The following is a 25,948-nucleotide window of genomic DNA, read 5'->3' on the forward strand; positions in this document are numbered from 1 at the left end:
TCCATCTGAGCAAATCATCTCCTAAGATCTAATAATGAATATGATTTAATTTTGTATTTACATGATGTATTGGTAGTTATTGCAGTGTTACACGATTCTTTTGTTTTAATTCAATGGAAATAAAGTTTGAAGCTAAAAAATGTTTTGTATTCTCTTCTTTCAACATTATTTTCAATTGTCCTTCGTCCCTGAAAACAAGTTAAATACTTTTATAAAGCAGATAATAATGAAGGTTCAAATATGATCATTTCATATTAAATATACATATTTGTCAATAAGTAAGTATTTAACATGTATCTATTGTAGGAAACTAAAGAACAATAAAGATAACAAGAATGGAACATTAGATTTAATCCTTAGATTGGTAAGGGATGGGATATTTCCCATAGATCAGGTCCAGACAAACCTCGAAACCATTAAACAGCAGCAATTAAAGTGTAAACTGGACCAGACAAACAACCATAGTAAACAATCATGTCAGAAAGAGAGTCAGAAAATACTGAAGGTTTGGTGTGAAGAGAAAGAAGAGGATTATGAAGGAGAAAAAATGGACCCAATGAAAGAGGAGGGAGTACATACTGACTTGGACCCAATGAAAGAAGAAGTAGTACAGTTTAGCGTGGACCAGATGACTGATAGCTGTGTTAAAGATAAAATAGTGAAACTAAAGACAGATGATACAAAGGAAACATTAGCTGTGGAGGAGAAATGTTTAGTGGTAGAATGTAATGGAGAAGTTTTGAAAGATGAAATAGAAAGTGACAAGGCAGAAATCCTGTTAAAACTTGAGTCATGTGACAGCTGTAAAGAATTAGAAATACAATTGACAAAGTCTAAGAAACAAAGTAAGTCTTCTGGTAAAGTCTCATTACTTTGTTGACATTATATAACCTTTTACTAGCTTTTGTCTCAAAATATAAGTTAGATACAGTTTAAAATGAGTCACACATTGCTGGAAATAATTACTTGACTGATGTGCATATACAATAAGGAGTTTTTGTATGATTGGCAGTGAGACAGCTATCAAATGCAGAAAAGATTAACGACAAAATTATTTCTTGCTAGCTTAATTATTTTTAACCAAGATCTTGGTCATGACCATTTTATGATAATTACGTGTTACAAAACTATTGAATAATGAGTAGAGATTAGAATGTAATGTAGTGAATTGAGATTTACCTAGGATATGTTGGATTGGTATTGTAAATTCGCCATTTCAGAATCTAAAGCAATCTGTGTAATATTTTCAAAAGCATACACCAACACATTATGATTGGTTAAAAATGTACTAAACAATGGAAATTCAATCAGAAACGTACCGTCACGTTTATTTTCATTTTGGTGTTCAAAGATTGACCAATAGCCCTTTAGATTCTGAAAAGGTGAATTGAACAAAAGCTTTTTTGCTAATCACAATAATACCAGACACAAGAATACCATTGCCACACACATATATACATTCCTCAAGAAGTACCAAAAATATGATGTGGAGTTCATGCTTCAGCATGATTAATTTGCATATATTAGAAATGTTTATGTTATCTGAATTCTTAGAAAATCTATAGAACTTAGCATATGGTTTTTTTTTCTGTAGAAAAAGAAGGTAAAGGTAAAGTAACAAAAAGAAGCATCATTAGATTGAACAGTTTCAGAAACAGTGAATCAGGAAAGATTAATGAGTTTACAAAGAAAGACACCAGAAAGCCAAGGAAAAGTTTGACATGTAAATATGAGACACGTTATACAAGAAATCAACAACCACAATATACCGCTGAATGTAAAATAAGGTATACAAGAAAACGGCCACCACATTTCACAGATTCAACTGTGAGCAGAAAACAGAGACCACAATTCACTAGTCCAGCTGTTAGCAGAAAAAGAGGACAACATTTCATAAGTTCAGCTGTTACCAGGAAACGGAGACCTCATTTCACAAGTGAATATACAGCATTTCGTAGAAAACAACAACCACATGGAAGACAGTCAACAGGAGGTATGTGTCTTCAATTCTCTCAAAGAGAGAAAAATAAATTCAGTTTTTGGAAGATATTTAACTTTATATACCTTTTCTAATTTTTTGTTTCCTATCAAACCTCATTCCTCTGACACTATGATTTGTCCTTAGATTTTAATGTGCAGTTTTACTTTTACATAGAATTATTTCAGAAACAAACATTTCCAAAAATATATACAAGCTCTCCATTTAAATTATAAACATAATGCCTTTTTATAATGGCACTAATCTTTCAATTTCAAGAAATAGAAGAGAACTTAAAGATAAACTTAGAAATTTTTAATTTAGAATTTATCATTGATAAAAAGGAAATACATCTAAAACAAAACAACAACAAAGATCCAATACATTTCATAACTGATAAAAAAACTTGCTGTATTTAGTGAAATATGAAATATGTTGGTTCAAACATTAACAATGATTGAATTTAATAGGACACTTCAATGATGGACAAATGGGCAAGGGAGATCATCCATGTAATGAGTTGACTGACAGCGACTCTGGTCGCTTTACCAGTCGTGGAAGTCAAAAATCGGATGAAGAAGAAACAGAAAAAGAAAAACACAGAAGAGATGATGATGAAAAAGACAAAGATGAAAATGTTAGATTAATATTAAAAAAACAATTTAACCCCAAAATATATTTAAGTCATAACATGAAGATGTGGTATGATTTCCAATGGGACAACTGTCCAACAGAGTTAAGATAACTTGGATTAAAGCAATTTAATCACCATAAGCACCATACAACCTTAAATAATAAGAATACACATACCGTATAGTCAGCTTTATATAGACATGATAAATGGAAACAGCCTGATATTTTACAATACACACTTACCATAAACAAAAAGATGTTTAACAGACCATTACTAATGACAACAACTGGTTTTTAACAACTGGTTTTTAATTGGGACAGACATAAATAGAATGTGGCTGGGTTAACATATTTGAGAGTGCTTAAACCCTCCCCTGGGCTTATGTTGTGAACTTTTGTTGTGAAAGACAGTTGAATGCAAATTTATCTAAGAAAAGGGGTATTTATCATAGATATAAAAAGATGTGGTATGAGTACCAATGAGACAACTCTCCATCCAAATCAAAATTTGTAAAAAGTAAATCATTATAGGTTAAAGTACGACCTTCAACAAGGAGCATTGGCTCACACTGAACAGTAAGCTATAAAGGGCCCCAAAATGACTAGTGTAAAACCATTCAAACAGGAAAACTAACGGTCTAATCTTTATAAAAAACAAGAGAAGAGAAACACTTATGAACCACATCAACAAATGACAACTACTGAACAACTGCAAAAGTAACCCACAAGTCCCTCCTGAATTGTTCCAAAATACATATGTTAAACAGCCACTATGGCAGTCGGCATTATTCTATACAGATTGAAATGGTAAATATTATTAAATTTTTTAAATGACTTTTGAACATTGAATGTTGATGTCTTTTGTAGGAGGAGCCTCCTGTTGATAGTGGCAACAATGGTAATAATAAAGACCGAATCAGTAGAAATCTGGACGTGATAACTAACTTCAAGTACCGTAGAAAACATGGATGTTTGTCTGGAGGAGAAAATAATCTAAGTGACATACTGGGTCTCATGTTAAATGAAACAGAGGAATTGGTAAACATTTATTTCATATAAAATAGTTTGGAATTATTTTAATTGTGTAATCATTTAAATTTGCATTCACTTACAACTTGGAACATTCCTATGTATATCTAATTTGTTGTCTAAAAAAAAGGAAGATTTTTTTCTTCTCAATAATCAATAATTATAAATTTAACCTGTATGATCAAGATATATATAGATTCCTACACTGCAACAAGTGTATTACGATATTTCTCCACTCGAGACAGTTAAATTTTATTATTTAAAGCGTGAGGCTTGCCAAGCTCTTTAAATAACTAAAATTTAACTGTTGAGAGTGGAGAAATATCGTTACATGAGTTATAGTGTCGGAATCTGTTTCTCTAATGATTTTTATCCTTCTTTTTTCAAAGATTTTCAGAAAATTGTGTTCTTTATATGCAACGTCATCAGATATTGTCGCCTTTTTTCATGACGTCACAATAGGAAAATTCAGAAGAAAACAAAACATTTAGACGTCATAATCAAATTTTGACTAATCATTTTCCGAGAACAGATATTTCACTAGTGAGGAAAAATATTTTTCTCACACAGATCGAGAAATGTGAAAATAGCACAAAAATTAGAAAAACTGTATTATATAACTTGCATTTAGGAGAGAAAAATTAATTTGAATTTTCTGTTCTAGAGTTACGCCTTTTACATAATGGAAAAATTGCTGAATTTTTATTTCCGTTCTCTAACTTAAGTTTGAGTCAACCAAATGTTACGATACTGATGCACTATGCATATTACCACAAAACTCAGATCTAGGACAAATTTGGGTAGCGTCTCTTTTATCGTTCTTCAGTTATGTCCCTTTATAACTTTATATGATATGCAGGTGGGGGCATCATCTGTGTCCCATTGACACATTTCCCATTTATTTTGATGAGAAATAATTGAGATTATTAGAAGTATGGTGTAAATTGTTTTTGACTTTTATTACTTTATATTTTGGTTATTTTCAGAAAGTTCCTCCTGACATCTTTGACGAGATTAATTTATGTCTAATGACAAGTATGCAAGTTAAATCAGCAGGGGAGACAACTACATGCTATATTTGTACCCACCTTTCTGCACTCATTTGCCATTTTGGTTCATGCAGTATGGGATACCAAGATTCCTGTTCCATCTGTATGACTTTGTTCAGACTAATACAGAAGCATGTTTCTATCTGTGGATTGTCAGATAGTTTTACTTCTGAGGTCACATGTCCAGTTATTATTTGTGTCAAACTGAAGAGAGCAGAAATAGCAGATAATACTGAGAAAGTATGGAAGAAATTAAAGAAGAATTTGGCGAGGTTTGCTAACCCTGATGCAGTGGATGATGATCCATTCTCCAGTATTGACAGCATCTCTAGCATTAAGAGTTTAAACATGCCTCGTCATCAGAGACTCAGTACAGTAAGTCGTCCAGTGCTAGAAAGCATTCCAGAACTTAGAATGGATATGAGAATGGAATCACGAAGTCAGAAACCAGGAAGTAAAAAGGTGTCCAAGTCTGAACCATTGATGAGGAAGATGTCAGATGGTAGCACTGTAATGATGACATCCAATCTTCCTAAACGACTTCAGCAGCAGCAGGAGGAACCAGCATCTCTTCCTTATAGTCAAACAACAAGACATCGTAGTGTCACACTTGACCGACCAAGAGATATATTTACAGACAGTACTGACTATCCCCTTTATCCAGACACCATCCTTTATGAAACAGCAGATTGTATTGGTACTCTTCGTACACCTGATTCCAGTCTGCATCTCCCTCCAGAGGCTTATCAGTTACCATCAGATTCCAGTGTTCATACCTCTTTACCTCTGGTTAGAGACGAATCTTTGGAACTGGCATCAGGTGGTATAAATCAGGAGTACGTTTCGCTGCCAGGTCGTGTGTATGTTGAAGACAGACTTATCAGTATGCCAAATGTTAGACCACAAGAATATAGAGAAAGGTATCAGTCATTGGTTGATAGACCAACAGGAACACCAGGGATACAGGACGTTATTTATGGTGATAGGTCATATTTGTTGGGTCCTGCCAGGATTTGGTTTGATATGAAAAAGCAATGGAAACTTGGTAAAAAATATGACACAAGAGAAGAAGGTGTTATACTTCCTCAATTTCAGGTAAATTGTAAAACCAGGGAAAAGTCAAACATCAAAGCTTATGATTGTGCCTTATGTTATAAAATGAGGTAGATAACTGAATAAATATATTATAATACTGACCTAGATAATTGCAAATAATGCAGTCACTTTATTAAATTTCATAATTGGTTGCTGCTAAAAGTTTACCCTTTGGTTGGGTTGTTGTCTCTTTGACACATTCCCCATTTCCATTCTCTATTTTATATGTGATTATTTATGTTTTTATTCAAAACTTTCAAGTTACAACATTTCTTAAGTAAATGAATTTAACAATGACTAATCTTATACTGTTATATTGTAAATAAATGATATTTCAAGTTAAAAAGATAATATTTTATAGGATAGAATAAAAATACTAAAGACAAGATACAGTAAGAATTTCCAGTGGGTGAGATTATCTCATCTAGGTAGTGGTACGTCTGGCAAGTGTCACCTGGCTATGGACTTCAATACAGATTACAAATTCTGCATTAAGAAGGTACTATAACTCTTAGATTGAACTAATAAGTAAACCCCATCAGAACAGAGACTTAAAGGGAAACACTTTATCAAATTTTTATGCCCCCGCAGTAGCAAAGGGGGCATTAAGTTTTACCCTTGTCCGTCTGTACGCCCCAAAAATGGTTCTCTTACTAAGTTTACCTCAATCAAATGTTATGAAACTTGTACACAATATTTGTTGTAACCACAAAACACAGATCAAGTTTGAATGTGTGTGGAGTCACTTTTACCCTTCTAGAGTTATGCCCCCTTTACAAAAGGAAAAAATTAGCTTCGTTTCCGTTCTGTAACTTGAGTTTGCCTCAACCAAATGTAATGAAACTTGTACAAAATGCTTATGATCAGAAAACACAGATCAAGTTCGAATTTTGGTGGGGTCACTTTTACCATTGTAGAGTTATGTCCCTTAACAAATGGAAAAATTGCAGGATTTTTTGCCTCAAATGAATGTTATGAAAAAGTAAACACAATGCTTATTACCACAAAACTCAGATCAAGTACAAATTTGGGTAGCGTCACTTGTACAGTTCTTGAGTTATCTCCTTTTACAACATTATATGCTAGCAGGGGCATTATCTGTGTCCCATGGACACATTCCCCATTTTTTTCAAAATATAAAGAGTAACCAGCCCTTAAGCTGAATGTATCTTCTGTGCTTGAAACTGTACTGTATAATTTTGATTAGCCTTGAAGGATGTGGTAGCATAAGGATAAGTCCATAAAAACTTACAAAATCAAATGTTAGACTATATTAACCAACAGAACAAATTGAACACAACAGTCATATTTCTTACTTGGTACAGGCATTTTCTGAATAAAATGGTGGGATAAAAGACTAAGTTAGATGTTATCTAAATGTTAGTAATATTGTCAGGTTTATTTTTTACAGACGCAAAAAAATTAAAAAATGTTGGTTGTATATTGGTGTCACATTGTCGTCGTCGTTGTCAGCGTCGTAAGAAGACGGAAAATTTCTGAATAATAACTTTAGTATAAGTAAACAGAAATCATTAAAATTTTAACACAATCTGTTGAATGTAAACTGTGATTCAAGCATTAATAAAACTTTTCAACATTGTTCCTATTAAAAAAAAAATGTTTGTGTACTTAAAAATGGTGATGTTTATATTAAGGCCTTCTAAAAAGTATTTTATAACTAAACAAAAACTAAAAATTGCAAATTTCGCTAGGAACAATACTAAAGTTTTTTAAAAATCAGCTTTTTAAGATTATATTACTGTTCATTTTGAACAGATAGGAAAAAAATATTATTTATATTGAATAAACACAAAATCACATGCAGTTTTTTAATGTTAAAAATGTTATTTCTATCTATTTAGCTGATACATTTTTTACTCCTGTAAATTAGTCATAGTGATAGATTTCTCTTACAAGAAATTTAAAGGTCCTAGTGAATAAACTATACTGAGAACAATAGCTATTGTATTTGTTCAATGGGACAAAATAACTGCCTAAAGTTTAAATGGACAGGTAACTGTCAGGTGAATCTGTGGAAAAGTATCATTGGGTTCGTAATAAAGTGTATGAATCTCTCTGAAAGTATACCACAGGTTTCCATACTACAAAGGGATGGTTATGATTGACTTTTGGGGGTTATGGCTCAAACCATTCAGGAATTAGGGGCCAAAAAATGGGAAAAATAAGGATTTTCATGGTTAATATTAATTTTAGCTATGACTATGTATGTCATTTTATATTTTAAAAAACTTTTCTGTTATATCTAAATGGGTAATTATTGTTGCAAACTCAATTAGAAATTTGAAATGAGATACAAACCATATCTTGAGGGAAAGATTTTTTGGGGGGAATAAGGGAAAGGGGGAAGGTGATAAAATTGGAAAAAGGGGGGGGGGGGGGGGATTTAGCAGGGGGGAGTCAATTTGCAACAGCATAGTGTATTGCACAAAAGCACAAAATTGAATATAAATTCAAATTATATAATAATTGAAGTTCTTTGACTACAGTTATTCTGTTTTCAAAACCTATTATGTGTCAAAAATTAAAAAAACAATCAAATTCAGACCTGTATCAAGCATGAATATTGTGTCCATTTTGGGGTTTTCAGGGTTGGACATCTGCGGTTGTAACCAGCTGTGCTCAGCGAAGCAATTTATTGTTTCCTGTATTTAATGTCACAGTAAACCCCCATCACAAAAAGCATTGTTTTATTTTTTTTAATTTTTTTTTACAGATTCACATTTCGAAATATGAATTCAATGAACTAGAGATTTGGAGTGATTTGACACATCGAAACGTTGTACAGCTTATTGGAACCTTGAGAAGAGGCGAAAAAATCTATATCTTGTCAGAGTTTATTGATGGTAAGGCATACTGGTCATTTGTCAATTTATATGTTACCTAACTATATGAATGTGTCTCATTTAATAAAAGAGTTAATCATTTAAATAACATTTCGAAAGTTTATTGGAAACAACTATGAATAAGGAAGAATGACGAAGACCTAACACTAATTTCTAGTGCTTTATGTCTTTGATTGGAAGTTGTGAAATTGGTAGTTACACCTTTATGATATTTTTAGTGTAATACTAGTAATTAAATATATATGACAAGTTATATATATTTGAGATCTTCTGTTGTGACAGTGAATAGAAGAGAGGAGTCCTAGGGAATAAAAACATAGCAGTTAAAAATATAAATCCTTGTTTATAATAAATGATTGACATTTTATTTACAGGTGGTTGTTTGACAGAAACAATCAACATGCAGAGATCTATGAGTCGTAGACTTAGTCAGATAACTGCTATCAACTACTTTAAACAGATTCTAGAAGCTCTCGTTTACCTAGAAAAAAGATATGTTATTCATGAAGATTTAAAAGGTATCACTATTTTTTTCAGTCATATTTCTTTTTTCATCATCATAATTTCAATTGTAACATAAAATATATCAGAAAAAGAGAACATAAAAGTCATTCAGATTATGAATAAAAAGAGGTATGGGATAAATGTCCATGAGACAGCAAACCAACAACAAAAGTTACCTAGAATACATCATACAGTCTTAATATAGACTGCCGTCTAAACAATATGTCAAGATTTTTTCCCTCCAGGGTCGTATAAATATTGTGAATTAATTTAACAGAAACAATCAAATATCTGCCTTCTACATTTTACTTTCAAAAAAAATTAACAAAAACAACTTGCGAGGTTCCATATTGGGATACCAAAATAAGACTGTCTTTTGCTGATATCAAAGAAAAAGATCTGAAGACAAAATTATAATAAAATAAACAAATACACGTCAGACTATTGTCATGCTTCTGCCATCAGGTATTTGAGTATCCAACCACAAGTCCCCCCCCCCCCCCAAAAAAAAATTAAAATTTGAAATAGTGAGCTAAAAACAAAAACGGTTAAAGTCATAAGAAACCTCAAATTAGAAAAAATAATGCATATGTTTTTTATAACTTAATGGATAGTTTTACATATATATTTTTTTCTGCAGAAAATTCTTTAATTTGTTCATATTAAGAAGAAGTTTACTTTATTTTAATTGCTTCCAGGAAGCAATTCCCCGACATATTTTCTGTATGCAAAGTGACCTCTGTGTGACCTATCTCCTAAAAATCCAGTGATCGCAGTACGCATGGATGTCCTTAAAATAAACTTTTATCTGATTGTACATGTTAAACACGTGCTCAATATCCATGCTTTTTTGTTGATTGTTGACAAACAGGTGACAATCGTTAAACTTTGGCTTCAAAACATGAACTTTAATTACCTGCCATATTTTCCCAACAACACTGACCGATTGAAAAATAGATTGACGATTATACGAAATTTATGCGAAAAAAAATGATAAAATCTTGCACAGAAGACTAAGGTTATAATGTTTGTATGCATTGGTTCAAGAATTGGAATAACATTATTTTTCACCGGTCACTCGTTTATTATGACTTTAATGTCCATAAACTGTATATTTCTCAATAGATTATGATTTTAGATTAATTATTCTAATATAATTGCAGCTGATAACATTCTAGTAAGGAGTGGAACAAAAGATGTTGTGATCACAGACTTTGGTGTGGCTAGAAAGTTAACTAGTAGCACCGACAAACGTGGAGCAACACCTAGTGGATCACAAATTGTATTTAGTCCAGAAAAAGCCAGAGGTGAAGGCCATGGCTATAAGTCTGACCTATGGTCAGCTGTATGTGTACTTGTCCACATGTTGACTGGTTATCCACCATGGGTTAGGAAATATCCAAATATTGGAGCATTGATATATGTAGTAAGTTAAAAAAAAAAATCCATAGCAGAACACTTTGCTATGAATTATTTGAATTTTTTAACAAAAGATTTTTAATGTTTTACATGGTTTTTAATTATACCCTTCTTTGATATTGGAAAAGATTGAGAATCTTCAGACTTCATGCTTAAGTATGTAGTCGGGTCAGGATTATGAATTTTTGTCAGTTGGTTTTTTTTTCTCTTACAATTTGAAACCCATATAATGCCAATGCTAAATATAAGGTAAAAATCTGTGTCAGCCTTTTCAAGTCATGTTTTAAGAAATGAAATATCTCAAAAAGGAGTTCTATACCCTATCAATATTTTTAGCTTGCTTTGTTCCTTAACTATAAATGCTCTTCTGACATTAAGTATGAATTTCAAATTCTAGATGTTTTAAATTTTACCCGACATCCTTAATTGACTGTATGTGTCAGTTCAGAATTTTATAAGGGTATGTCAGTGTCCTATTAACAGTACTATTCAGTTCTAAAAATAGTTGGTTCAAAGACACTATATTTTTGCAGGGATGGCAATAAAAGCTCTTTTGAGTTCCACTTTTTCATATTAAAAATTCTGTTGAAATACATGTATTTGTGGGAAATCGGTAAAAAACGAACAGCACTAAAAAGTTGCTTATATTTTAAAACTATTCTGTTCAGGTTTTTAAAAAATCAAGAAATTAAGGGGCTCTTACTGACTTAATAAAAACTAATACTTGAATGTGAAGAGTTTGTAATTGTTAAAGAAAATAGTTTTAAATAGTCTTAAAAAAAAACAATGGATTACATGTTGTCTGCTCTATGGGCGGGTTGTTGTCGCTTTGACACATTCCCCATTTCCTTTCTCAATTTTAGTCAGTATCGCTTTTCTTGATTTAAAGTGTTAATATTTCTGTAAATTGTTTGCCCATGTGTAGTAACATCATATGTAATATTTACATTGATTGCTTGGTTGTATCTTTTTTAGATAATTGAACAAGAGCCAGATATCCCATCAAATATAAGTGTTGAAATTGCTCAGTTGATACGTGAGGGGTTTAACAAAGATCCATCCAAAAGACCAGGTTCAGAACAACTTCTTCAACATGGAGCATTCAGAATGTTAGGTAGGTTCTGTAACCTGTCAGATTAAAAGGCTTCACACATACTGTCTCAAATATAAATTATTTCTATTTTTGTAACCTGTTTGTAAAATATAACATCATAGAGACCAAAAAGTAGGTTTGAAGTAACATTGAGTTTTGACAAACAGTATCAAATATACATTTGTCCACTAAGCTCAGTGGGGTATTTTGTTTGAGAAAATATAGGATTTAATGCCTATTACACTTAAAATATTTCAAAGCTCAACAATGATTTCTATTTCTATTTGATTGTGTTCCTATAAAATTGTTAATTGATAATGATTTTGAAATAATTAAATTCACTGTTGTAATTTCAGATGATTTCAACCAAGAGATTTTGTATTCTACACTGTATGCATCTGTACATCAAATACCTGATACAAAATTTGAGTCTTTATGTCAAATAAACGATACAAAGTTAGATGCACCGACAGCTGCCAAGGGAGAAAATGTTGACATTGTTAAAGAAATTGAAGAGGATCTCAAAAGTATTCATATTTCGAATGACTGTGAAACTCCAAAAAAGATTGAGATAAGTGAAAAGAAGAGAGAACCTGAAGAAAATGATTCGTTAGAAAATACAGGTGATTTAGAAAAGGCAGGTGATAGAGCTAATTCTTCTATATATAACCAAGTACGAAGACTAGCTATAGATTTTGGCCTTTCATTACCAGAACACCTAACCTTCCAAGAAACAGAACCACCAGATAATCTATTTGAGGAGTACATGTTTGATATAGGAGCCATTACATTTACCTCATTAGGACTAGAAGAATGTGAATCTACAACTGAGAAGAGGTCCTCAGACTCTGATGTCAGCCAGAGTGACTTAGAATTTGAAGCCCAGCCTCATTCTGATCTGCCTAATTTTGCTTTACTCTATCCTAAAGCATTGACAGAAGAGGAGAAAGTAGTAAAGAAGGAGACAGAAGCTATTGTTGATGAGTTCGCTGACAAGATCCTGTCCCATCAGTTATCAAGAACAGAATCTCAAAACAAATCGTTTGATAGCTATTTCAGTAGTCAGAGTGAAGTTTCACAGGAGAAAATAATTGATCAAATGTCCAAATCTTCTCTTGATGTTCCTAACTTGACTGTTTTTTATGAAAGAAATCCTGTCATTTCAAAGACACAGCAGGAACGTAAAGACTCAGAAAACTCTACACTAACAATGACTGCTCTGAATACATTGTCTCCCCCATCATCAGTAAGTTCTGGTTCAGTGGAGCAGAGAGTTGAAGTTCTACAGAGACCCACCTCTACGTCCCCCTCCATTGTCAGTTCAATGTTTTCTATCGCAGAAGAAGATGATATTGATGACGAGAATCTGTTTGGATCAGGAGAGGGAGTTAATCTCTTACAACCTAATTTAAGTAAGAGTATGGAAACTGAGACTAGAACCAGAGACATCTCGGTAAAAAAGACAAACCATGCAAAATTATACCTAGATCTTAGTCCAGCCACTAAAAGGAAGCAGTTTGCAGGAGGTAGTAGGTCAGATCCCAATACAGCCAGTGTAAGCACAGACCAGACATCCCCGCTGCCACCAACTGCACCATACTTTACACCACAGGTTCAACGTGCAGCGCCATTCATGCCAGTTAGATCTATACCAAAGACGACATCTGGTCTAGGAAGTAGTGTGGGTAAATCTCCACCCCATACACCACATCTTAGCATTGAGAATGATACATCTGGAGCCTTTTCCTCACCTCAGAGTCAGCAAGAAGAGATTGGTAGGTAACACACTAAATATATACTATGGAGTCATTATTGTTCCTTGGATTCCAATTTAAGTAAATTTTGTGGGTTCAGGGGCACCACAAATTTTTAAATGTTCAACAATTTGCAAATTGTCTAATTGAATGTATTCACACTGCCAAAAACATAAAATTAAAAACCAAAAAGTATGCAAGTTTTCCTCAAAAATGAAAATAAATGAATCGCAATATTGCTTATTCAAAATCTGTTTGATGTGTAGTAATTGATATATAATTTTGGGAAAGTGAATTAAAACAACTCATCAAAGGTACTAGGCTTATAATGTTCTTATGACAGAAATATTTGTAAGTGTACATGTCTGTTCATCAGGTTTCAACTGAACTTGACTTTATGTGATACTTGTAACAAATATTTATCTTGAAGACTTTCAACATTAATGCAATCTTGATAACTAAAGTTGACATTTCAGTGTGCACACTCATGTTCATATGATTTTACTCTATATCCACCATATATTTCTTTCATTTCCATTCTGTATGGTAAAGTAAGGTGTTTGTTTTACAGATAAATTTCTTGAACAGTTGTCTACTAGTAATACCAGCGACCATCTCCAGTCACAAGAAATAGAAATAGTAAGTTTTCATTAGTCAATTCATTTTTATCTCCAAGATAATTAACTATTGTGCATCAGAAGGGTCACAGTTAATTGTTCTATATGTACAACTATTACCACTGATCCATATGGAGATCTGCAGTTTATATTACCTCAAAAATTACAATTTAAAAACAGATAACACCATTACAGACAGTCATCTTTTTGGATCAAAATAGTAAAAACTGAGAAAAATAGGAAAATTTGATGCCTTTATTGAGTTTTTACCATTTAAGAAATGAAATAAAAAGTTGATTAAAAAAGTAAAGTAATAAGCATTTGAGGTAAAGTATGAATCAAATTTGGCCTTTGTATATTATCTGCACTGTAAAGAATAGCTATATGCCTTTGTATATTATATGCATTATGTGTTTGGAAAAAATAAAATAAATCTAAATAAAAGTGTGCATATTGAGGAGTATTTATAGATTAAAAAACTTCCTTCTTGTTATTTGCCACTGAAAGAAATATGAATGGGGCAATTTTGTGGTTTTTACATATTCAAAACCTAATCATAATGTACATAAAATATATGATTAGTACTGTGTAACAACATTGTACAATATTTTAGGAGGAATCTGCCAAGTTTGCTTTAGAAGAAGATGATGACATGGAAGCCAGTATGTTGTATATACAAACCCAATATTGTGCACAAACACCATCAAGTAAGGATAATAAACATTCTATCAGTTAAACTCTCCTCTGCCAAACCTACAACACCTTCAGTTAACAACATGCATTTTATTTAACTCTTCTTTACATAACATTTTTTGCCCCAATAATATTACCAAATGGACCAATGGAGAAAAAAATGGTATTAAATGATTTAGGACTATTTCGGTGAATAGTTCTAATGAATTGGTGAAAACATTTTGCTCCTGCTTTTGTTGTTTGTTTCTATATTTTTCTTAAATACAATTTCATAGAGATAATGATACACACAGTTGAGTTTTTGTTACATGTTAAGACAATTTATAATTATGTAAAGTATAAACTACTACCACACACTGTGGTAAGTCTTCAGTATTAGTCCCAGTATCAAGACTATTCTCCATTCTGTTTATTGGTGACCATTGTATTTCTCAAGCTTTCGGTGTATATTGTTATAGATTGTCATACATTATACAGTGTATATTGTTATAGATTGTCATACATTATATGACTTTTTTTGACAGACCATAATGGATCCAGGTTGACTGTACATTATAAACCAGGGGAGACTTTTACAATGGAGCTCCCAGGAATGGTAGTCAAACAACAATGGAAAGAAATTATTGAGAAGGAATGCTCAGACTATGTAAGATAATTTTTTCAATTAAACCATTTCTTACCTGATTGATTTGTTATGATACACCATATCTTTATATATTTTGTTGCCTTTAAATTCCCTAATCTAATTTCAAAATATTGCTCCCTTTATATTTACTTAAAAGTGTGTACCACATTTTTTAGGTTATTTTGAATAGACAGAAGAAATATTACAGTCATTCTTTATAATTTAATTCTAACCTCCATTCTTTAGGAGTTAATCATGGAAAAACTTTTGATTACATCATGGTAATATGACATAAATATTTCTGTCAGCTGATTGACAGAAACTTTCAGCCAATCAGGAAATGTTTTTACATCTGAAATATATTAAATTATTTGATGTTAGCTTTAAATTTCTTTTTTTTACCAGATTCATGATAGAATGGGTGTTACAAAGTTTGTTCTATTGGACGATAACGAGGAATTTCTTGATCTACAGAAAAGTCCAAGTCAGGGAGAAATCTTTGTTTTTGTTAAAGATGTTGAGGATACAAGTACTGCTCCCTGGTATTGTGAAGCTGGAATGATCATGTGACATATCAAATATAGATATAATAATGTAATATAATAATGGCGTCAAGTTTCTGCAGATACAAGCTGTTATATATAACAAGTTAATTGAACAAGTGTATATTCCATTGAAATTTTTTTATATTCTTGAAGTATTTTCATATTGAATTTAAGTTTTTACAAAAATTTGTTTTTAACTTGTTAATAACTTAGTGCTTTTTTCATACATATGACATTGCATAATCCTATTTTGCATACCGGTGAATTACATAATCATTTGTTGCATAGTTTGTTTTTTGCTTAATCCTCTTTTTGTATGCCTGTGTATGAATTGTGAAATTAAGAGGAATCAACAATACAACTGTTTCCACATTTTCCATATTTTTAATGGGTAATTTTTACATTTATATGAACATTTTGAAGAAAACAAAAATACTTTTGATTGAATAATGAACCATTCATAGAAATTTTATAGGAAAATAAAATGCTGAGAAAAAATTGAAATGCATATCAATAATTATCCTTATAAACCTAACAAAATGATTTGTATTGTAATTGACAAAAATTCAAGTTTTTTATGTTAATTGATTGTAAACTGAGTGTTGTTTTAAAATAGAGTATAATAACAAAAAATTGTCAAAAATTTTTATAACAATATTTATATTATTATTGTGTATGTTCTAAGTAATTTGATTCATTTGAAGAATCACATGTTATACTATTTTTTCAATGGTAGACTGAAAACATTAGATAGAAAAGTGATTTCCACAGTTATTTTTAAAATATGTGATGAAATTGTAAGAACCAACTAAATAAATTTTTCCTCTACTTTTGACTACATGTATTAACAATAATAATATAACTATTGTAGCCTTTTTCTGAGGTACATACAAGGACATATCACTCAAAAGAAGTTTATTGACCTCAAACTTCATCCTTAGTTGATATACTACTTTCATATATTGTATAAAATATATTTACAGTAGAAAATCCTTAACAATTGGGTTTGTATAAAAAAAAAAACCAGATTATTTACTAAAAAAGGGACCAAAGGAATCTACATTAACCAAAGAAAATTCTACAATTATTGAATGCTTACTTTGTATTAGCTTTTGTTTACTTAAAAAAAGATTTATAGAAGGAAGAAACTGTTAAAACTTATATTGATAATATATTGATGTTTATTTGTTAATTTCACTCTTTTTAATTTGGATACAATGAAGTAAATGAGTATGAAATGAGTGCCCTCTGCATCAAGGAAGATGTGGTGTCTGTAAACACAACCAGTTCTAAACTTGACAATCATTTGTTTAATTTGGTTTGTATTTATATCTTATGGATCTTGTATTAGCTGAGATGTTACAAACCATATATTGTATGTTTCACCGTTTTAAAGAAATTATGATAATCCACGTCCCAACCATTAAAAAAATGCATACTTATTTGTAATGCTTCTGATTAAGATATTTACTAATACATGTATTAATTTAAAATTTTTACACTTTATATTTCTGAAATTTGTAATGTTTGTTGCTTGTACTAGATTATTAAAGAATACTTTAACATACAATTATCAGTTATTTCTCTTATGTGTAGGGGAATAAAAAACAGTTTTTACCAAAGCAAACAAAAGAGGGAATTCTTTCTTGTTTTCTTTATTCTTGAAATATTCACATCTAATTACCACATTTGATATAACCTTTTTGTTTGGACTTCATATTGTGAAAATAATTGTATATTGTTCCAAGATACATATTCCTTGCATAAGATCATCACTGTTTGTGCTGTCTGTCATTAATGGAAGAGGTTCGTTGAATACTATATTTTATATTTGTACAATTATCTGTGATAAGTGTTCTTACGTGTGTTTGTGTTGTCATTTTAGCAATAATTTTTAACATTGTCATATAAGTGGGAGGTTTGGCTAGTCATAAAATCAAGTTTAACCCACCATTTTTTCTTAAAATATCCTGTACCAAGTTAGGAATATGACAGTTGTTATCAAATAGTTTGTTTCTGTGTATGTAGTCATTGGTAATGCCAAGTTACCATCAAAGGTAAAATTATCTCCCTTGGATTGAAATCAAATTGATCTGAATCTCTCTCTCTCAAGATAAAATTGTAGCATGTATGTTATCAGTTGAACATAATCATTGCATAAAATTAGGAATTCTGCTTTTTATAGGAAGGCAAAAAAAAATTGTGGTCGTATATTGGTATGACGTTGGCGTCATCGTCGTCCGAAGACACATTGGGCTTTGCACTATAACTTTAGTTTAAGTAAATAGAAATCTATGAAATTTAAACACAAGGTTAACAACCACAAAAGGAAGGTTGGGATTGATTTTGGGAGTTTTGGTCCAAACAGTTTAGGAATTAGGGGCCCAAAGGGTCCAAAATTAAACTTTGTTTGATTTCATCAAAAATTGAATACTTGGGGTTCTTTGGTATGCCGAATCTAACTGTGTATGTAGATTCTTAATTTTTGGTCCCGTTTTCAAATTGGTCTACATTAAGGTCCAAACTTTGTTTGATTTTAACAAAAATTGAATTCTTGGGGTTCTTTGATATGCTGAATCTAAACATGTACTTAGATTTTTGATTATGGGCCCAGTTTTCAAGTTGGTCCAAATCGGGGTCCAAAATTAAACTCTAGTTTGATTTCAACAAAAATTGAACCCTTGGGGTTGTTTGATATGCTGAATCTAAACATGTATTAAGATTTTTGCTTATGGGGCCAGTTTTCAAGTTGGTCCAAATCATGGTCCAAAATTAAATTTTGTTTGATATCAACAAAAATTGAATCTTTGGGGTTCTTTGATATGCTGAATCTAAACATGTATTTAGATTTTTGATTATAGGCCCAGTTTTTAAGTTGGTCCAAATCGGGGTCCAAAATTAAACTCTAGTTTGATTTCAACAAAAATTGAACCCTTGGGGTTGTTTGATATGCTGAATCTAAACATGTATTAAGATTTTTGCTTATGGGGCCAGTTTTCAAGTTGGTCCAAATCATGGTCCAAAATTAAATTTTGTTTGATATCAACAAAAATTGAATTTTTGGGGTTCTTTGATATGCTGAATCTAAACATGTATTTAGATTTTTGATTATAGGCCCAGTTTTTAAGTTGGTCCAAAATTAAACTTTGTTTGATTTCAACAAAAATTTAATATATGTTTTTTTTATATATGCTGAATCTAACCATCTATTTAGATTTTTGATATTTGGGTCTGGTTATCAAATTGGACCACATTGAGGTCTAAAGAGTCCAAAATTGAACTTTATTTGATTTCATCAAAAATTGAATTCTTGGGGTTCTTTGATATGCTGAATCTAACCATGTATTTAGATTTTGGATATTGGACCATAATAGGTAAATGTCCAATTTAAAAATTTTAAGTTTAAGTTCTTAGACCACATTCATTCTGTTTCAGAAACCTATGTTGTGTCAACTATTTAAGCACAATCCAAATTCAGAGCTGTATCAAGCTTGAATGTTGTGTCCATACTTGCCCCAACTGTTCAGGGTTCAAACTCTGCGGTCATATAAAGCTGCGCCCTGCAGAGCATCTGGTTTCTAAGGCTTTGCTACCTCTAGAATAGATTACCTTAGTGTAGTTGGCAAAATTTGTCACAATCTATAAAATTGAGAGTGGAAACGGGAAATGTGTCAAAGAGACAACAACCAGACTAGAGAACACAAAACACAATTGGTCTTCAACACAGCGATACCCAGAGTCGGGCTTTAGCTGCCCCATAAGAAAATGATTACTAGTTCAATGAAATAGGATGTCACACCAAACTCCAAAACATATATATGTACTAAAATTAAAAAACATACATGACTAACAAAGGCCAGAGGCTCACCAATTGGTATAGTCGTAAAAATGGAGCGGGGTTAAACATGTTCCTGAGATCTCAATCCTCACCTATACCTCTAGCCAATGCAGAATGAACAAACACACAGCAATACACACAATAAAACTCGGTTTTACAAGAAAGTCCAAGTCGGATGTCAGTAAAGGTAACAAAAGAAACTAAACAAAATGACAATAATACAGATATTAACAAGGGACTACCAGCAGTTACTAACATGCCAGTATAATATAGTTTTCTATTCTTGTATATAGCTGTTTGGATTCATTCCATTACAAATGGCTCATCAATAATTTCTGCCCTACATGCATAACGTTTATATCAGAACATGTATAATCCCTTGTTCCATGTATCAAGTTTAGGAGATTTGTTAACTTAACAAGCTATTATATGGATTTGAATTGTACAAATTACTTTTTATCTTATCCATCTAGTTCACCTCATTTTCAAAGATGCCACTGTGAACTATGATACCTAATTACTTCTCAAACATAGAAGTGTACATTAATGAAAAGATCATGAAAAGGTGAAAACACATTAATTCTGCATACTTTCAACAAATTTACACCCAATGACTAGATTGTCAACAGGTGAAAGCATATTAAAAAAGCATACTATAAATGCATAACGCTCTTCATTAATGACTTGATCGTCAATAGATAAAAGTATATTAATATAGTATACTTTCCAAATATAGACATTTACATGAATGACTAGATCGTCACCAGGTGAAAATGTCACTTCACCATAATTTCAGTATATATAAAAGAATATAATTAAGTAGATCAACAACAAGTTAAGGCATACTAATTTAGCATACTATCAAAATATAGAAATTTACACTGATTGGTAGATCACAATCTAATTAAAAACCGATCTCTCATCGCTCCTGTTTCTGATATGTCGCGTGGGAGATCTAACGAAACCCGCTCAGAGGTCACATGTGAGTGAACTAGAAGTTATGAATTTATAATGATATGCAAATGAGTTGACGACCTATTAATAAGCCAATCAAAAAAGTTTATGAATTATTTTGACTGACGATTTCGTCGTAAATAAAATGAGTTACATCCCTTTACCTTACGATAAACTTTCAAGATCGTGGAAGACTCAATTTCATTGGTCGAAAAAGACACACCTACGCACATGTGACCTCAAAGCGGGTTTCGTTAGATCTCCCACGCGACATATCAGAAACAGGAGCGATGAGAGATCGGTTTTTAATTAGATTGGGTAGATCAGTAACAGTTGAATATCATTAGCCTTTTGTCGCGATATACAGCTTCAGATTAATTAGGTTGATAAACACGAGTTCCCTACGTGCTATATCCGAAATTCTTTGTGCATCGTCAATGTGTTTTGCTTTGAAAGCAATATCGTGTTCATATGTAGGTGCTGTGATTGTATATCATCAATACTTACTTCAAGACCACTGTTTATAATACTATCCGTCAATACATTGTTATAACACATATAATTAAAAGCTAGTGGACATTTTTGACTGTTTTTCTTTTTCATTTTTGGCCATGTCGTTGTCAGTTTGACTGTTCCTCTGGTATCTTTCGCCCCTCTTTTGCTCCTTGTATTCGATGAATTTCAATCACCTCTTCTTCATATTGTCTTTTCAAGTTTATCTGCATACTCATGCATAAAGACTACAGTAGAACACCGCTGTTAAATAGTCATAAATCGATTACACAAAGTCAAATCCGGGTCATAGAGGGAAAACATTAACTATAAGAGGTAAACGACGGAACAACAGAAACATATTTCTGTATAGATTTCTTTTTTGAGGTAACCACAGTTCCCCTTGTATTTCTTAATGGTCCAGATTATTGTTTAGAATCTCATGGTTCAGTTTATAAAAGGCATTTCCTGCATCAAGGGTTACTAAGATCTTTAGTGTCCTACGCTTCTTACAATTGCCTCTGAGGTTAGATTTGCTGGCCAAAGAAAAATTCAGTAGAGACTACACGTGTTAATAACTGTGTCAACTCATGGTTTGAGTATACTTATTTGGGGTTTGTCTTTGTTAAAGTTTAACCTCTTTAGTTGTCTAATCATTGTCCTTTTTATGAGTGGTGCTAGAATCCTATTTTTAATGTAATTGGAACATCAACATATGTTAAAATCATATTACATGATCTTTAAATGGAGTTCATCCTCCATCCCATACTAATACTGTTCAGCCGATATTCTCACTTTCTTACAGGTTTTTTTTTGGCTGTACTTTCTTCGTTGTAACATAACCAATACCAATCCTTTATTCAATGATGTCGTTTTTCATTGCTATAAGTTCTAATTTACCTGTGCCGTTGGCAACCAAACCGCATCTTATTTTTACATTTGCTGCAAGATTTGTTTATACACGTGCTGTGTGGATGCAATAGATTGTGTCCGTGCCCTTATATTTCTACATTTAGGTTGGTTTGTTTTGCTTGTTAGAGGGTTGTATAAATATTCCATCGTATTAATGTTCTATTTCTTTTACTACATTGATGTCTGTCATTTTGATCTATTGTGGAGAGTTGTCTTATTGGCAATCACACCACATCTTCTTATTTTTATATCATCATAAATATCATTATATTTGTACGCCATCAAAACTTTGTTCTAGTGCTAGAGTATGCTTATTGTTGGAAGTGTTCTTGTAATATATGCTGTATGTTTCTACAGTCTTATCATTTCATCTATTTCGAGCTTTAGTGTTTTTTATTGAATATTTCCGTTTCTCCTTGTATGTTGATGAGTAATAAGTAGACGAGTTTATTATCTACAGTTGAGGCTTGAATATTATTTCAATCTATGATACATGAGCTTGTCTTTGTACCTTTCCGAGTATTCTTTTTGATGTGGTCATTTTAATCTTAAATTCGTGTTTTTGTGACACTCTTGAGGTGCCCGTGAGATTCCGCATTCTATGGGATGTTCTTGATTGATTTAATACCGTTCTTATTTGTTCATTCAATATCGCCTTATCTTTCGGTTTCGCTTCAAATTATCCTCTTTGCTTTTTGGAATAGCTTCCTCTCCAGCTTCATAATACATTTTTTTAAGATTTTTTTATATTTAAATTATAGTAGATTTACAAAAAAAATGTGTAATAACAGAATAAACAGAAACATTTTTTATCTGAAAAATAGGAACTTTATAGTACACACACTGAAAGTTTACTGAAGTTGATATGTAACATGTTTGTAATACTGATTCAAATATTGATAAAAAATCGTATAAAAATATTAAGAATTTCTATTTTAACAGATTTAAAGGAGAATAATATAATAATGATTTAATATCAAACGAGCGTAGAAAACAAAGTCCTTTCAGACTGTTCAAAAATGAATTTGAACATTTTACATAAGAAAATGCGTGTGAAGTCAGGCCGAGTATGACAGTTGTAATCCATTCGTTTGATGTGTTTGAACTTTTGATTTTGCCATTTGCTAAGAGACTTTCCGTTTTGAACTTTCATAGGAGTTCCGTATTATTGTTATTTTACCTTAAATTAGTGTCATAACCCGAACATTTTGCCTATCATTGAACATTGAAATTAAAAAACAATCCCATTGACACGGATATTTGTATACCTGTAATGATCAAACCTTCTTTTTTTAGCATGCTCCAATGCATAATTTACGTTTTCTTTTTTTTTAATTCTTATTATGTGTATTATCGTCGTAGTTCTCAAATTCATTTGTACTCGATTTGAAAAAGTTAATGTTGTTTACATTTTTCACAATAACATATAGTTATTTTTCCACGTGTATTTTGCCAAGATGCAATGAAAATTTGAACTGCCAATTTTGTCATCAAGTCGCGGACAATACAAAGATTTTACAACTCCAACTCCCAAGTTTTAAAATTCTGTAACTTTCTTAATAATGCTTGAAAATTTATAACAGTGGTAGTTTTGGATAGCTAACAGATTACTCTTTCAAATTAATGCAATGATAGTATTATGCAAAAATTATGTAACCAATTATAATGTTAACTGTGTCTAAAATATTTTTCACCAAATTTCCACTTTCAAATGAAATTAGCTTCTGCATAGGTATCCCTAGAGGGTTGATTTTATTATATGTAGTTCCTATGGCCATTATCTACAAAAGGGTGTCTCAGATTTCAGATAGAATGTATAGAACAAATTTTACGCCTAATTAAACATTATCTTCTTTTATGTGGTTAGGATGTTTACACTAATTAGAGATTTGTGAGAGAATGGAATACCATAGAGACAATCTGAGACACCCTTTTGAAGCCCATGATGTGTTGATTAAGATTTCGTTAACATTTTCTGTATAGTTAAATAGATGATAGAGCTAAATTCATTCAAGTGAACTTACCCAGATTTTGCCACTAGTTACATAATAATTGATTACATAATGATTTCATAATAAAAATATTTCATTCATTTAAAAGATTAATCTATTATCTATCTATGTATACCTCTTTTATTATTTTATATGCATTCATAAGAAAGTTACAGCCTTTCAAAGGTTAGTGATTGGAAGTAAAACAATCTTTGTATTGTGCTACCTTAATTGAATATTTGTTAAATTAGTTTGTATGTTCGTTTGAATTTTAATTAGATGTGTTGTATGTCTGGGATATATGTTTAAACACTTTTTGGCTTCTGGGTACGAATTATTTTCACACTAATCCATCATATCTGTTTGTGTTACTTACCCAATTTTGTCAATATAAGGGAACTATAAACAACTATATAACAAGTGAGAGGATAATCTAGCTATAAAAAAGGTTTAACACACCATTTTCTTCGGAAAATGCATGTTGATGTCAGGAATAATGCAGTTGTTTGTCAATTGTTCCGTTTATTGGTAGCACGTGATTTTGTCAGTTTATATTGACTTCCCCTATAAGAATTTGACTTGGAAGTCGGTATTTAAGACATGTGATCTTTGTATTCCATGTCTGTAGGTTTTGTTTTTTATTTGATGGTATATACTATAGAGTTCATTAATGAGACAGATCGATCTGATGGAGAAACATGAGATTTAGTTACTAGATGATAAACCCTATAGAAAACCATACAGACATATTCCACCAGCATTGTTTAGTGAGTTTTGAGATCATGTATGTGAAATGGGTCATGCATGCTGTATAAGAGATTCGCACACTATTTACGTTAGAAACGATGTTCTCGTCAGAAAAAAAGAACGATTCTTTTCGATTTTGTTTAGATCTTAGGTCTTTGAATAAGTTTACAATTCACGATGGGCATCCTATGCCTCGAATTGATGAGAAGAAGCTTGATATTTTAGCTCTTCTTCTTCTTCTTCTTTATATACAGAAAAAACATCAACTGGTTGATGATTACTTTCCGGATATTTTAGCTCTGTTAAATAACTGTCACAATACACCATTCTGCACCCTTATACCCCTAGTATACTCAACGAACAGATGTTTCTAGCAACTTTGTTTTACTTTACCTTCTTTCGTTTATTGTGTTTCTATGGAACAATACACATAAGTATATGTAAATGTTGGAAGTATCAAAGTATTAAACCAGGTTTAATCTAACATTTTCTACATGAGGAAATGCCTGTATCAAGTGAAGAATATGACATTTGTTTTCCATTCGTTAGATGTGTTTGAGATTTTGCCATTTTTATATAAACGACTTATCGTTTTGAAATTTCCTTGGAGTTCGGTATTTTTGTTATTTTTCTTTTTATTACGAATTTTTCAGTTTAACGCCTCACATTTGCTTCTGTTGTACACAAACTTGATGCCCACATTTTTACGACATAATGAAATATCCTCTCATGTTATTTTGAGTATCTTTTAGTAATCATTTGTTTTCTGTAATTTGCTTATCGTGTTTGACTCGGGTTTGAAATTACGGAAGTAGTAGATAACAACATACTGGTAAAAGAAATTAACCTTAGAATATCTCACAAGGCGCAGAACCTCAGCCTCATTATCCAGACCCCGTAATATATACAATGACGATGAAAGACCTGTTAAATAACATTAAAGTGTGTGCCTAAAATCAGAAAACATATTCCAATAATAACGAGTAGAGCAATTTAATACAAAGAAAAGAAAGTGAATCACTAAAGCACTAGTTAGTCTATATGTAGAGTTAGTTGCAAATTCCAACCAAAGTTAGTGAGTACTATGTGGTGTTCAAGTTCCAACCAGAAATAAGG

At 31.7% G+C, this 25,948-nt stretch overlaps 1 protein-coding gene across 3 annotated transcripts in view; it reads left to right on the forward strand.

Annotated features, from left to right (window-relative positions):
* Nucleotides 1–17,468, forward strand: part of LOC139513779 (uncharacterized) — a 36,587-nt gene extending 19,119 nt beyond the window's left edge. For all 3 annotated transcript variants that reach the window (XM_071302575.1, XM_071302578.1, XM_071302577.1), the window contains 15 exons: nt 307–845; nt 1,595–1,993; nt 2,449–2,615; nt 3,479–3,649; nt 4,627–5,784; nt 6,146–6,283; nt 8,519–8,648; nt 9,023–9,166; nt 10,316–10,578; nt 11,547–11,685; nt 12,021–13,439; nt 13,990–14,057; nt 14,649–14,742; nt 15,253–15,374; nt 15,759–17,468. In XM_071302575.1, the coding sequence (XP_071158676.1) occupies nt 307–845; nt 1,595–1,993; nt 2,449–2,615; nt 3,479–3,649; nt 4,627–5,784; nt 6,146–6,283; nt 8,519–8,648; nt 9,023–9,166; nt 10,316–10,578; nt 11,547–11,685; nt 12,021–13,439; nt 13,990–14,057; nt 14,649–14,742; nt 15,253–15,374; nt 15,759–15,923 (5,116 nt within the window). In that variant the 3' untranslated portion in view covers nt 15,924–17,468. The remainder of the gene's footprint in view (nt 1–306; nt 846–1,594; nt 1,994–2,448; nt 2,616–3,478; nt 3,650–4,626; nt 5,785–6,145; nt 6,284–8,518; nt 8,649–9,022; nt 9,167–10,315; nt 10,579–11,546; nt 11,686–12,020; nt 13,440–13,989; nt 14,058–14,648; nt 14,743–15,252; nt 15,375–15,758) is intronic.
* Nucleotides 17,469–25,948: the final 8,480 nt, after the last annotated feature.

Source organism: Mytilus edulis, chromosome 2 (genome assembly GCF_963676685.1).
Source record: "Mytilus edulis chromosome 2, xbMytEdul2.2, whole genome shotgun sequence".
In the NCBI taxonomy this organism is placed as follows: domain Eukaryota; kingdom Metazoa; phylum Mollusca; class Bivalvia; order Mytilida; family Mytilidae; genus Mytilus; species Mytilus edulis.